At 38.6% G+C, this 15,815-nt stretch overlaps 1 protein-coding gene across 2 annotated transcripts in view; it reads left to right on the plus strand.

Moving 5' to 3' along the window:
* The first annotated feature begins 2,425 nt into the window (after window positions 1–2,425).
* Window positions 2,426–15,815, plus strand: part of LOC124134111 (ras GTPase-activating protein 1-like) — a 58,490-nt gene continuing 45,100 nt past the window's right edge. For both annotated transcript variants that reach the window (XM_046498775.2, XM_046498776.2), the window contains exon 1: window positions 2,426–2,598. In XM_046498775.2, the coding sequence (XP_046354731.2) occupies window positions 2,435–2,598 (164 nt within the window). In that variant the 5' untranslated portion in view covers window positions 2,426–2,434. The remainder of the gene's footprint in view (window positions 2,599–15,815) is intronic.

Genomic DNA, 15,815 nt, shown 5'->3' on the forward strand with positions numbered 1-15,815 from the left:
GCCGTGATATTGCTGGAATATTGCTAAAGGTGGCGTAAACTAAACTAAGTCAGATTATCTAAGTAGAGATCACATATAATGCCAGGTCAACACTTGAAACCTTATCTGCTCTGACGAGAGAGGAAACCGCATTCATGTGACGAGCGGAAGGTCGGTGGTTCGATTTCGGGTGTCACTCTAAAAATCGTCAAAAGATGGTACGCTTGTTGTAACCCTGCCTGGCGCTCGGCAATTAGGGGATAACACAAGGGCTGGTCGACTCGGAGTCAGTATGCTGTCTGAGTGGGCTATCCATGTTAAACTGCAGCCACACACACGTGCATGGAGGTCGCTTATATAAGCGCAGCAATCTTGAACGCGACGTTTCAGACCATTGCTCCTCACCTCACCCACCTTTGGAGTTATATCAACAAGCTTTGATCTCAACATTCCTGCATATTTGGTGGTAGCCTTGCACGATTCTTTATAGTCTATAACATCATGCACTGCGCCCCTCGGCCACATTACCTATCCAACTAAAAGTCACATGCATACCACTCAGAAATATTACCAATACGAGGGCAAAATGGGGATTTTATTGCACTTCATTCTGTTTGGCGATATGTGCAGTGAGAGGTTATCTCCCATGAAGACAGATATATTATTTGCCAAACAGGCCTGGTCCTAGTTTATATTGATGGGAATATACTGCTTGGCAAATATTTCTCTGCCTTTATTCGTGTTGGAATTGGCGACACCTTCAGAACTATTATTTTGAGCGAATTGAGCTAAAAGCCTATTTGAACAGTGAGTGAGTGAGTGAGTGAGTAGGTCTGAGTGTGTATGTGTGTGTGAGTAGATGTGCGTGTAGGTGAGTGAGTGAGATTCAAGCATCTATATCTGAAAGCACGAGAGATTGCCATTGCGTGGTGTAACGTACGCACTTACAAAAGTAATAGTCCAGACATTTCACGACAGAAGACACTAGAAACGGACGTAACACACTGGGTCCATGTGGGGAATTGAACCATGCAGGGTCTATAGGGCGTGGCGAGCAAGCACTTCAACCACGACGCTACCCAGCCTCGTTCATCCAAGAAACGAAGGGTGCATAATGACCACAAGAATGTAAGATGTCAGCATTAACCCCCGAGCTTGCCGCAGAGGGTAATCATTCATATACTTTTCACCGCTATTTTGCTTTTTACGCCCATTGGAATCTGTTTCAATCTCACTAAAATCAGACCTTAGTGCTCGCTACCGCTAAACAAAGCTTAGCGGTAGCGAGAACTGAGATCTGATTTTAATGAGAAATTAATTAATTCATAAACGTTTGTTAGACATGGGAAACATGTCTACACACGTCAAATCTCATGCATTGTAGCTCTATCAATCGTTTTGTATTATAATCGCATTTTGGTTGTTCTCCATCTCCGAACTTTGATTTATATATAGGCGCAGCCCCGAGTGGTGTTTTCTCGCTGTAGTGTTTTATTGTACGATAAACAACTCCCACTCGTCGTTTATTGCTTATATGAGATATCAACATTACGTACAGCCTCTTTAAGGATGTTAGTAAAAACTATACGCTTCAAAAACATTTACCCGTATTTATAAAAATGATGACTCACTGAATAGAATACCACCGCGGCAATAGGGGTGGGATGTTAGTTGGTTACATTTGGCCTTTCCCGCATTTTCTCCAAATTTTTACGTCGATTTTCTGTACTTTTTCTCCCAATACCGATTGTCATATCTCTCTCACTTTTGGATGCGATCGTTCGGCCATTGCGTTCATCTCCGTTGCCCAGATACATCTATGGGAACAAATTACTAGACACTTCCCTCCCCAAAACAACGTCGTCCAATGTTACGACGTCATCAAGTTGCGAGGGTATGTTCGAATCACCAGAAATGACGTCATGATAGAACGCACCGTTCTTTACGATTTATCGCGTTGCTATCTCTCTCACTCTTTCTATATTCTATATGTTTATATCGCTCTCTTTCTTATATATCTATGTCCTTATTATATATTGAATTATATATATCTCCATCTCTCTCTCTCTCTCTCTCTATATATATATAATGATTGAAGATAAAGTGAGAAGTTACTGATAAAAGAAATGGAAATGGGTTAAGGGCATTTACCATGATAAAAATGGCGATGAGATACATTTCAATACCTTGCAAAATCAAAAGCTTATACAATTCCCAATGATCACATTCTCTTGATAATGTTCAGTATTGAATGATCGTCATCTTAAAACATCTGTAACGAAACGATATTATTGAACAAGATGTCTGCGTACTACGTAAATGCTCTTAAAATAAAAAACCCTGACATATCTGTATTCAAACCCGCCGCCATTTCCACTCGTCAGCAAGGTGCGTTCAATATTGACCAATCAGCGCCTTTCTTGTTTTATGCTCGGAGATGCGGAGGGAAATAAAAATGGCCGACAATAACATGTCTGCCGATGGCTACACAGGAACAACGGGTGTTTCTGGGGATGATAGCGGAAATTTGGATGTCGGGGAGGATTTCGACCCAACCTCTGCTGATGTGGAATGCGTTGAAGAACAGGTCGACCAACTGACTGCCCCAGATGAGAATTTGTAAGTGTCGCATTGAGCTTCCGCGGAAAAGATTTGCAAACTTCAGTCGACATTATTTTAAAAATTATCCGGGTAGTCGAGGCCAAGATAATAATTATGAAAAATTCAGTTCCTGATATGGACTTGAGATTTTTATTTTATATGATTTCTGACTATATTAACATATAGTGTCGTTGTTATGCGTCAATAACGGTGGTTATTGACATGACTCGCAGCTCTTTAAATGAGTTGCCTGAGGTGCAAAGTAGACGATAGACATATCGTCTATGTATTCTCGTGCTTGGTAGCCTAGTGTTGCACTGTCATGACAAGTCATAGTATATTCGTAAGAAAATTCCCCTTTTGTTCTTACTTTGAGATGATAAACAATTGTATTCATGACATCTAGCTAATTACGGATAGGGGCTGAAAAACTCGCAACTTGGTCTTTCATTTTTATGGGGCATCAGACATACAACATCATCAGCCTTTAAGTAAAAACTGAATCACGTAGAAAAAAGCAGCATATATATTATGTTTTCACATGTTTCTTGTGGAATGTTTTGCCTAACACTGAATTAGCCCAGACATGATGAAGTACACTTATCAGGCTATGAACATGAGCAGGCTGATACCCTTGATTGTGCTTGGTGAACACTATTTATTCCAGTATAAGAATATGACTACAAACAAATCAAACACTATAGCAGAAGAAATAAATCATATCAAATCAATTCAGCAAATATATATTTAATTTGTGATATAGTTTAACTTTTGCAACATTCTAGATAAACATGATTAATACATTTCAATGAAATAGTTTGAGCTGTCATGAATCTTCGTTATGATTTATCAAAATTACCTCGATAACATTGATGATCTATCAATCTTTTGATGGATCTACATTTCTTTGGCGTATTTTACATAAACCATTCATCTTCTTCGTGTCCATTGATCATGTTGATTGCATGCCACTGCATACTGACAAACTCTTACTTCACTACAATCACAGTCTGAAACTTTAGCCACAAGTCATAGTCTAGTAAAATTCTGTTTGGTCTAGTAAGCTTAGTAAAGTTAGTAGTCAAGATAATAACTCTAAAATCTACTGATGCTAATAGGTTTGCACAGACAGCAATCAGGACCTCAATGTTTATTTATGGACATTTGATTCCATGTTGAGACATCATCCTTGAATATTCCTGCTTAATTATTTTTCTGGAGTTATGTTTTACTGCTAATTTGGGTGGTGGGCTCATTTGCTTTCTTAGTTTGCTGATCAAGCAGAAAACACATTTTACCACCTGTCTCTGCAGTGATATTGATGCAATAGCATCCATTCTCTCTAGTTATAATCATGATAATTATACAGTTTATTGATGTATGATTCTTATCCTAGTTCAGTGATTAGCAGGGATGACATATTACGTATTATGAAACATGCAGGCTTACGTAATTTTACATGTGATTGACTTACCAACATGACCAATATGTGGACTTATGAATATTAACATCTGTTGAGATTTGACTTTCATCTATCATACTGCAGGTGACGTTAGGAATTTTTTAGACAAGCTGTATATCATGTATATATTTGTAGATTATCTATTTTGCAAAATGTGTATATACAACACATCCAAACTGTGAGGTATATTTTGTGGTCATATATGATTTTATAGATAAGACACAATATAAACTTTTTAAACTCACCAGTTGTAAACATGGTGAAGGCACTGTCAATTTTATGTGATCTATTACAGCAGATTTTTGTTGCTAACCATACTATTTTTGTGAAAGTACAATATTCTTATACTGGGATGTCTTTGAATTCTTCGCCCTTTACCATGCTTACCATGCTACAACCCTATGGCATGTGTTTACTCCAAATTACAAATTGTTATTTCAATTTACCTATGTCGCATTGACAGTGTACTTTTATTTTTCTGTGCCTACTTTAGAATGTATAATCTGACTATTAATGAAGATGGGGTTAGCTTTGGTTTAGTACTTCTTTGTTCTTTCAGTGTGATGTTTCGGTATAGGTGCTATAATGATCACTGGCTTATTAGCAAACATGGGTGGCTGGGCCTACTGATTCTGTTTTTTAAAACATTATGTCCTCTCCTCATCCCCGTCTGGTAGCCTAGTGGTTAAACCATACGCTCGTCACACCAATGACCCGGGTTCGAATCCCAGACATGGGTACAATGTGTGAAGCCCATTTCTAGTGTCCCCCGCTGTGATATTGCTTGAATTGTGCTAAAAGCGGCGTAAAACCATACTAACTCACTCACTCTCCTCATCCCCAAGTATCTTGGAATGGTGTTTGTTGTTTGATGCAACACTCAGCAATATTCCAGCCATATGATGGCGGTCTGTAAGGAATTGAGTCTGGACCAGAAAATTCAGTGACTGACATCAAGAGCATTGATCTACTCAATTGGTATACAATGATATGCATCAACCAAGTCAGTGAGCCTGACCACCTGATCCCGTCAGTTGCCTCTTACGACAAGCATAGTCGCCTTTTACGGAAAGCATGGCTTGCTGAAGGCCTATTTTACCCCGAATCTTCACGAGTTGAAAGTTCAAAGTGCTGCAGCAATCCTGACCACCTGACAGCATTAGAAATTGAAGCTGGTCCTGTAGTCCTTGCCAAACTGACCAATAGTTAAGGTATCATAATGACCAGTAGAAATTTGACGTTTTTTAAGGGTTTTGTTTTATGTTATCATTATAAGGACTAGTGGACTAAAGATCATGAGATGTTAGTTTCTGTTGCTGATTTTGCATTAAACTTGATGGCAAAGATATCCCACTTCATATTTCTATTATGATATCACTGCAACCGCTGCCTAATCTGGTTAATCGCCTCTTACGACATAGTCGCCTCTGATATCATGCTTGGGTTGCTGAAGACCTTTTCTCTTCCCAGATCTTCATGGGTCGCTGGAACGTAATGGTTTTTGTTTCATCACATTTGAGAATATTGCTGTTACTGGTTATTTTTGGAGTCATTTGTTACACAGTAAGGATCTTGATCCAGGCTTGACATGTTATGTTGGACTTTACGCTGTGGCAGGTGCTACTCAACCCCAATGTTTCGTATATTTGACTTAGTTTGAGACTGAATGAACAGATGTGAATAATACCGGTACCCAGTTTATTGATGATAATGTTTTGATGATTTTGTATTTATTCAAGAATGATTTAGTGTTAGAAACTGGCACTAGTTCTGGCCAAACTGCCCAATAGTAAAGGTATCATAAAGACTTGTAGACATTTGCCATTTGTAAAGGTTTTGCTATATGTTATCGTTATAAGGACTAGTGGACTAAAACTGTTTGTTTCTAACGCTGTAATTCAGATATCTATGATCATGATGCTAGCAAATTCCATTGATATAGAAATAGGAATATGAGGAAGATATGTCAGTATCATGATTATCATATGTGGTCGTTTAACTTCCTTGGTACCTTGTGTATATATCTATATCAGCTGACACATACATAGTGTATGCAATGAATGATGTGTGTTGCCAATCTTACCTGCATATGGTGATGATCATATATCATGTCGATTTGTCACTTTATGAATGAGAGCGCCCCGATTCTCTGTGAAGAATTGCATCCCTCGGGCACGCCAGAAACCTATGATTTTGGGTTCGAATCCCGGTTCGCCCCGATTATGTTTCTAGGTTTGTCAGCACCATACCCGTGCTTGTGGGTTTCATTGAAGTGGTAAATGTCTGAGACCTGCATCACTTCAGGCTTTCCTCCCACATTAAGCTGACACGCTGTGATATAACTGGAATTCTGTTAAAAGCGGCGTTAAACCCAACTCACTCACTCACTCACAAAATCTCAGTGTAGCTAAAAATTATAACTCTTTGGCTCATTTCAGCAATCAGCCATTAGACATTGTGCATTATTTCGTACTTCCCATTGAAAAGTGGTTTAAATATTCCGCTAGTTACTCTAACATTCTCTCAAGAGCCAAATAGTTGGTTGTTAGAAAAGTAGTTGGAACTATGGGTTTTCTCATGAGGGCTATCAATGAAGTATCATGTTCGAGACAGCTAGTGGAGAAGTGTTTTGTTTGTTATCTTAGCTGGCCACAGTGAATCTTCAAGACCTAAGCTGTATCACAGAAGACTGGGAGGAAGGGATTGCCGACATGGCAACTTTATATTGCAGTGACCAACTGGTGTTGTGTACACTGAAAAGTTGGAAAATATATCTCTGCTCATACAAGACACATGAGATACATTCTCTGCCTCCCCAAGATGCACTTTTCCTTATCATTGCTTGTCAGCTGACAGGGTAAAGCTAGATGTTCAAAGATTGGTTGGAATTATTAAAAGTTTTGTGTTCTTCCTAACATGCCTAATGAAGGGTGGATGTTGTCAGTCTTACAGTCCATGAACCTCTTATTTTCCCTTCTACCCGCCCCTGCTGTAATGCATAGCCCCAGGTTCTGAAACTCCCATTGCACTGGAGCTCCTTTTCAATTTAAATGGATCTGCTTGTTCCTATCCAAATTATGTATTTTTCGAGACTAAGTGTTAGTCTAAGATGGATGAGGTTTGCTTCTGTTTGGGACTCACTTGAAGTAGCACATGGTCCCAGTTGTTGCTCGCCCAAGCCAGTTGCCGTGACAACAGCAGCACTTAGAAATTTCACCCCCCCCCCCCGAAGATCCGGGGTAGAAAAGGTCTTCAGCAAACCATGCTCTCAGTGGAAGGTGACTATGCTTGTCGTAAGAGGCAACTAACTGTATTGGGCTGACTTGGTTAATGCATGTCTTTGCATCCCAATTGCATCGATTGATTCTCATGATGTCAATCACTGAATTGTCTGGTCCAGATTCGATTATTTACAGACCGCCATCATATAGCTGGAATATTGCTGATTCCGACGTTAAACAACAAACAAACAAACAAACCAAACAAAGAAACTTTGAACTTTCATGGAGCATGAAGCTGAAACTTTAATTGATGATCAGCAATAAAGTATCATTAAATCTTTATGATAAAAATACAGTCTGATCTTGTAGCATGTGTCATGGTCATGGTAATACTGAGCATGTTATTTTGGATAGAACGACTAAGACCTGCATCACTTCGGGCTTTCCACCCACATTAAGCTGACACACCATGATATAACTGGAATAATGTTAAAAGCGGTGTTAAACCCAACTCACTCACTTACTCACTTATTTGGGATAGTGGGTAGGTCATTCATGCTAAGTTTGGTCAGGTATTAAGCAAGGGTTTTCAAACTATCTCTTTGCTTCATGATTTCATGTTTCCTGAGTTGCTGTGCAGCTGTGATGTACCTGATATTGCATCTAGGTTTCAGAACTGTTTGTTTGTGGTGATAGTAACATGATACTTCTGCCATCAATATGATTCATTCAGATTTGTTTTTGGTCATGAATAATTGATGAACAAATAGGAAAATAATTGATCATGTGGATGCGTTTCTGGACTAACTGGATTGGTTTGAAGCATCAACTGACCGAAAAGTAAAAAGCATTTGTTTCATTATGGAAGAGGGGTGGTCGGTTAGCCTAGTGGTTAAAGCGTTCGCTCGTCACGCCGAAAGACCCGAGTTCGATTCCCGACATGGGTACAATGTGTGAAGCCCATTTCTGGTGTCCCTCGCCGTGATATTGCTGGAATATTGCTAAAAGTTGCGTAAAACCATACTCACTCAATCACTCACTCACTCATTATTGAAGAAAATATTTGGTCCGTCATGTCAAAATGATAAACATGCTAAAAGTGTAAATGCACAGGTGTAAAATGGGGAGGGTGGACAATATTATTGATCAGCTGATTTCCTCGGACATGCAGAAGTGTGTCATATGCTGGAGAGGTGCTCTTGTTACTTTATAACATCTGATAGACAATAGGGAAGTAGTGTAAGTTTAAATGTTTATTGTGAAACCTGTCATCCTCGCATTATGGGTTTTCAGTTGCTGAAGAAACATTCCGAGTTTTCTTGGTAATCACATTTACAACAAAAACACCTCTCACCTGTAACAGACAACTTTATCTTAAAAACAAGCCATCATCCGAGTCTTTACATTGTCGGTCTGATGTCACACCCCTTGTTATAGTGCAAGAAATTGCCATAAACATGGCCGTCCGAAAACAAATGATGTCTGAAAAAGCCATAGCCACTGATATAATATTCTACAAGTAAAATTTCATATACATCCCAGACCCCAGGTTCTCCTTATGTTTCTTCAGACACGGAATAACTGAATACCACCTCCACCCCTCCCTCTCTCTATCTCATTCATCCATTCATTCATTTACCAGGGACAGATCATCTGTAATTTTGAGTAGCACATTGGCCATTGGTCATGTTGGTTATTCTCTCTTTCTTTTATCTCTCACTATTTCTCCTTCCTCCCATCTTCATTAAATAAAAAAAATAAAGTAGTTCATGATTGTGATAAAATATATATAAATTCTGGAATTTTAACAGTTCCTGACATTAATGATAGCTGTACAATGTTGTGTATTTAGGCAGTACATTTGTTACACAAACGTCATTCTGTAAATAGCAAATACCTGACGTGATTGGCAGATTTATATGAATGGACCCTGTCTGTTGCTTCATGTTATATATAAATATGTGTACCCTGCTTTCAATGGTTGAAATGTTCAGCAATGATTATCGGTAGACATAATAATAATGATAATGATAATAATAATGGGACATGAAAATATATATATATTGGGCTTTTGGAAGTATTCTACAGTTGCTATGCTACCCAGCAAGTAAATCTGTACATATCTCTGTGTGAATGAAATAACAGGTGAACAGTTTTTTCCTGGTGGAGTAACAGGTGCTTGCAATGAGTTGATGTAGTATTGTGTACTAGAGTGCTGGCTTCAATCCAAGGCTCCAACGCCCACTCAGTGGACTTCCTGTTGATCAGCTTCTATCTTCTCTCTGCCTTCCCAGATAACATATAACACAACCAGCACATTAAACCGCCACAGTTATCAGGTTACTGCTGAACCAACGGGGAACTAGCAGGACTCACATCCATAAACAGAGATAATGATAATACCAATGGTGTACACAAAAATAAGGAAAAAATAGACATTTGGTGCTGGAAAGGTGCTAGAATTTAAAGGGATCTTACTTTGTTATGGTTTTCGGGTCAACTGCAGTATTTGGGTCATCAGCAACTGTAAACGATGTAGTCGCAATGTTTTCAGAAAAACTTTAAATGATCATGTTAAATGTAAGACGCAAAATCTGGAATGATACGTATGTACTTGTTTTCAAGAGTGCCCAGGTCACACACAAAGATGTTTAGGTGTGCCGTACAGACATTTTAAAATGTAAAGAAGAAGAAATTCTTTTGATCCATATTAAACTCGTCCATTTTACTTTTGTGAAAGTACATTTATCACTGTCTTCATGTGATAAATAGCAGCAGCAGCACACCACACAGTATTTAAAAAAGACTGTATTGTAAGTGCTGTTCAGGTACAGAGAACCTTCTTGGACTGGACTGCCATTATGATTTTCATTGTGCCATTGGTGCTAGATCTTCTAACACTGGCAATTAATAAAGAATTTCTACGTTGTTTGATGTCCTGTCACTCCAAGACTTAATATCCTTAGACATGTTAATAAATGATTAATTTCCTTTGAAAGATAAAGCTAAAATATGTACATCCTTTCTTTACATGTTCGGAAATACAAAATAGGGGATAAGTCACACTTCGTATACTTCATGCTCATATTACAGTATTTTGAGATGAGGGTTATGACGACTATCCACAGACTTTTATTCTTAATTTTGAAGAGTGGACATGGAGATATGGTACAGTCCTCATGACTGACTGCTGACAAAGCCCTTTATGTCCCTTATCTTTAGCATTGTTTACAGAGCTCCAGATAACTTTTGGTGTTGTGGGTATTTTACCCATGCATTTTAAAATCATTGGGTGTCAGTAATTCTATCTGCGTATTCAAATTTCTGTTACCCACTAGTTTTTACACATGTGGGTATTTAAGTTAAATATTTAAAAACACTATTCATCTAGTCCCTGCAAACTGGTGTCATGTGGGTTCGAGAGCTTTATAGGACTCAAAAATACCACGATACTTCCACAAGAAAGTGTGATGGCAAATGATCATGTCATCGTCATCGTGGAGTTTGGCAAGGTTGACGGAATGCCCGTTTATAATTTCAAAATAAGTTGCTGATTTGCTAATTGAATACGCAGGGTTACTTCACAATATTTTGATGATACACACAAGTTTTATTTTTGTAGCGTATCTGTAATGTTCGTTGCGTATTTGATACGCTTGGATTATATTTTACTGTGTATTTCTGCATTTCTGATGCGTATTTCACGCAGATACGCAGCTTATCTGGAGCTCTGTTGTTTAGCAACAAGCCATAGGCCTCTAAGTTTAATTTTTTACCAAGTAGCCATATGGCTACAAGTATTTTTTTCCAGGTAGCCAGTGGTAAAATGAAAAAGTCAAGCTAATATTGTAGGTAGCCAAAAGCATTTGAAATTATCTATTATCAAATAGCTATTATAATATGTACAAGTCATATCACTAGTCTTGGAATTGTATATTAGTGGAAACTGTACTTGATTTTGTTACTTGTGACTCAAACAATGATGCAATTTATGTTACTCGATTATATAGATATATCCTAGCTTATCCAATGAGCATTGTCAACCAAAATAAAGTACTAATTACTTTAATATTTATGTATTTTGGTTCATTGTCGACTTTAGGAGGAATTATTTGCGAGTACAATTATAGGCAGATGTGTTCCCCAAGATCAGCTGTTATGTATTTTTGTGTCTACAGATGTGTAGCAAGAGAATTTAGTCAAGGTAGTCAATTGGCTACCTCTGAATTTAAGACAGTAGACAAACTGAAATTTAGGTCGCACAGGTGATCTTTTTAGTCGCAACTTTGAGGCCTGAGCCAAGGAGATATAATCTGAATATGGTAACCTTTAATTGATCCTTCAACCTGTTTAGGTCAATTATCAATATTTCCTACCGAAACATCAACACAGTCAATTACAATGTTCTTGTACAGGGAATTCCATTGTGATGGTTGATTGGGGTGGTGGGGTAGCAATATTCCAGATATATGACAGCTGTCTGTAAATAATCAAGTCTGGACCAGACAATCCAGTGATTAATATCATGATCATCAATCTACACAATTGGGATCGATGACATGCATCAACCAAGTCAGTGAGCCTGACCACCCGATCCCGTTAGTTGCCTCTTACGACAAGCATAGTAGCCTTTTGCAGCAAGCATGGGTTGCTGAAGACCTATTCTACCCTGGATCTTCACTTCACGATGACTGTGCTATTGACACTCAATACAAGTGACGTAGAACCCTGAAAATGTTTGGTGAATGTGACACAACAGATGCATTTCCTTCTTGCTGTTTTCCAGGAATTAGGAACCTTTTCTTGGATCATCCCTTTCAGACAGCGAAGTTTACTATTGATGCTACTATGATCAGAAGTATGCAACTCAAAAGAAGTTAATGAAAACCCCATCGTTATCCCCCCAGTTAAATAGTTCTTGTTTAACCTAGACCAGGCTAGTTGGGAGCTGGGGCTGTTTGATTATTTGGGATTTTTTATCCATTCATTTTGTTTTGTTTTCATGATTTTTCATGATGAAAACAAGTTGTTTTCCGTTTTCTGAGTGGAACTCCAAAACTGTTAAATATTTCTTGTTGAAACTTGCTATCTAGATCAGTCTCGTGGCGAACTCGTGCCTTTTGATGATTTGGGATTTTTACTTTTTATCTGAACTGAAGGTATCCAGTGGCAGTGAATCAAAAGTTGGGTACAAGTAGCCAAATATGTCATCTCCTGAGTGATGACTCTTGTTTCAGATTACTTAATGTGAAATCGTCTTGGATAATATTGTGTTTATTGGAATATTCATCTGTTGAATAGAATTACATCTTGTACATACGCTATTTAACATGTTTAAACTGTTAATTATCCTAACCATGTCATGTATATGTGAAATGGATTAATATTTCCTGTAGTTTTCATTTTTTGTTCTCATGCAAGGGGACCCGTAAAGATCCGGGGTAGAATAGGTCTTCAGCAACCCATGCTTGTCGTAAGAGGCGACTATCGGGATTGGGTGGTCAGGCTCGCTGACTTGGTTGAAAAATAAGGCAAATAAGCAGAAAAATTACTCCGTTTGCATTTATATGGTTTAACAATCTATAAACATAAAAAATTAGACATCAACATCCAAAAAGAACTCGAAGTTCGATGACATCTATAGGGGCCAGATTTCAACAAACACAGTATGAGTAGTAACTTTGGTAATTAATAATTACATGTACTTACTATGTTCAGGAAAGCATTCATTTCAAGCTGTTCCATGGCAAGCCCCACAAACCCCATGTTATTTTAGTAAGACGCCAAAAATGGCATCTGAAAAACTTAGATACCGTAACTGAGGAAGACGATCATGCACATCCATTACCAAAATGGCGGTAATATGTTGTAAAATATTTTAGAAATATTCCAGCAATATTACAACAGGGGACACCAGAAATGGGCTTCACACATTGTAACCATGTCGGGAATCGAACCCGGTCTTCGGTTTGATGAGCAAACGCTTTAACCACAAGGCTACCCGACTGCCCCTGGCATGCTTAGGCTGAATGCCTGTGATACATAATACCGTATTCGACGTAATAAGCCCCCAGTGCGCTCTCAAAATTAGAAATAGGGGGCTCTTATTGGAATATTATTTGGGTGAAAAAAACAGTGTTGAAAGATAAATTTCATGGTTTATTCTGACAGCCTGAAATGTTTATATACGACAGATATATTATTCCAGAATTTAATTGCCCATTATTAAGGGTGCATATAACACACAAGTGCGTATTATACGCGAATGAATAAGTCTTGTGTACATTGATCAATCGGAAGGGGTGCTAATTGGGATTGTTCACTTGTCAAAATATTAGCAAATATCGCCGTGGGGGCGTATTACGTTGAATACGGTACATGTAGAACTTGAACTCTAGGCTTCTCCATCATGACTATATGAAACATGTCATTTTAGAATATGTCTTATTGATTACCAGCAGAGCCTGTGACTATACCAAACCTCATGAAGGTACCGATAGGGAAGAGAAATACCCACCAAATAATTGGAAATCTTTCACTGTTCCTGTAATGTTTAAGTCTCTATCAACCAAGCGATTTTTCTGCTAAATCTTGCTGTGACTCAGGGTAGTTCAATACCAGGAAGTGAATAAACAGGGTGTGTTTTAATGTGATTGAGTATTATCAGTTAAAAATTGGATCTGACTGTAGAAGTGATAGAGGTAGATGAGGTTCACTTTTTCCTATGCTTGTGTGATGTTAGACATTCAATGGAGAACAGGTAGGATCAATGTCCCACTGAATATACTAGGGCCGGGATGGGTAACTCGGGTACCGGGGTCGGGTGAGTACTGAGAAGGACCCGGGTACCCACAGAACTACGAGGACCCGTGGTTGGTCTTTTGATATATTGTTTGATGACAAAAATGATCTTGAACTATATGATTACACTACAAGTCACTCATGTTCGCATTACTTTCTGACTATGCACCCAGACTTTTATTTTTATATGTTTGAATAAAGATAAAACTTCTGTCAACGTCAGTGTATGCATGACCAGATCGATTTATATATGTATCTAAATACATTTTGTCCAGGGCTACAGTTAAACTGTTCCCAATCGGACATTTTGTACCTATCTCTTGAGACCAACAGCGGTACCCGGGTAGGGTTGGTAATAGGTGAAGGGCATCCGGGTAATAAATTTGGACTTGTCTCAGCCCTAGAATATACACATGATAAATAACAGGAATGCAAATATAAGAATATTAGAGTTGAGGGAGTAATTATGGGTTTCACTCATTCTTATAATACTATTTTCTTCAAATTTAAGCCTTAGGCTTAAACACAAAATTACAAAGGTGCTAAAAAACAGATAATATTTTATGACCTATTTAGTAAATTCAGTCCTCCAACATTTAATTTGAACCAGCTTTGAGACGTTTTGTTTTGCCTTTTTTAAGAGTTGTGTCCCTTAGAGGTGCCAGACTCCTGTGATCATTGATTCAAATCCAGATTCACCCTGATGGTGATTATCATTATTGGCTTGTCAGCGCCATACCCGTGCTCGTTGTTTTCGCCAAACTGATAAACATCTGAGACCAGCATCACCAGAGTATACTATGTGAAGAAAAGTATTTGCTATCTCCCTGTAAACAAATATGTTGGAGTAAGTTAGTGTATTTGTGTTTTTGAACAAACTCAAAGGACTTATCTGTTACATTAAGTTACAGGTTCTATTTCATCAGATAGGGGGACGGTCGGGAAGCCTAGTGGTTAAAGCGTTCGCTCGTCACGCCAAAGACCCAGGTTCGATTCCCGACATGGGTACAATGTGTGAAGCCCATTTCTGGTGTCCCCTGCCGTGATATTGCTGGAATATTGCTAAAAGCGGCGTAAAACCATACTCACTCACTCACTCATCAGATTGGATTAGGACTGACCTGTCTCGGGACTTACAGTATTCGACGTAATAAGCGCCCCGCTCTAATAAGCGCCCACGGCGATACTTGCTAATATATTGGCCAGTGAACAATCCCAATTAGCACCCCTTCCGATTGATCAATGTACACAAGACTTATTTATTCAGGTATAATATGCACTAGTGTGCTATATGCACCCTTAATTGTGGGCAATTAAATTCTGGAAAAATATATCTGTCGTATATAAACATTTCAGGCTGTCAGCATAAACCACAATATTTATCTTTCAATTCTGTTTTTTCCCACCAAAATAATATTCTAATAAGAGCCCCCTATTTCTAATTTTGAGAGCACTCTGGGCGCTTATTACGTCGAATACGGTATATATTCTTTTTAGCAACTCAGGGCTGTGGTCATGACTCATGGATGGACGGACGGTCCAGTGGTAAATTCTCTACTCTAGAGGCCTGGGTACCATTGTACAAAACACCCTTAGCGCTACGACTCTCATAAGTCTATGTAAGGTGTGCGAGTTATGATCACCTTGCCCCTAAGATCACTTTGTACAACGGCACCCAAGAACCATCACCTGATTCATCATGTTGCCTCATGATTGGACCATGGGTGGCCCAGGGTGACAGGTCCTACTCT

This window comes from Haliotis rufescens, unplaced genomic scaffold (assembly GCF_023055435.1).
Source record: "Haliotis rufescens isolate VD_foot unplaced genomic scaffold, xgHalRufe1.0.p SCAF_1, whole genome shotgun sequence".
In the NCBI taxonomy this organism is placed as follows: Eukaryota; Metazoa; Mollusca; class Gastropoda; order Lepetellida; family Haliotidae; genus Haliotis; species Haliotis rufescens.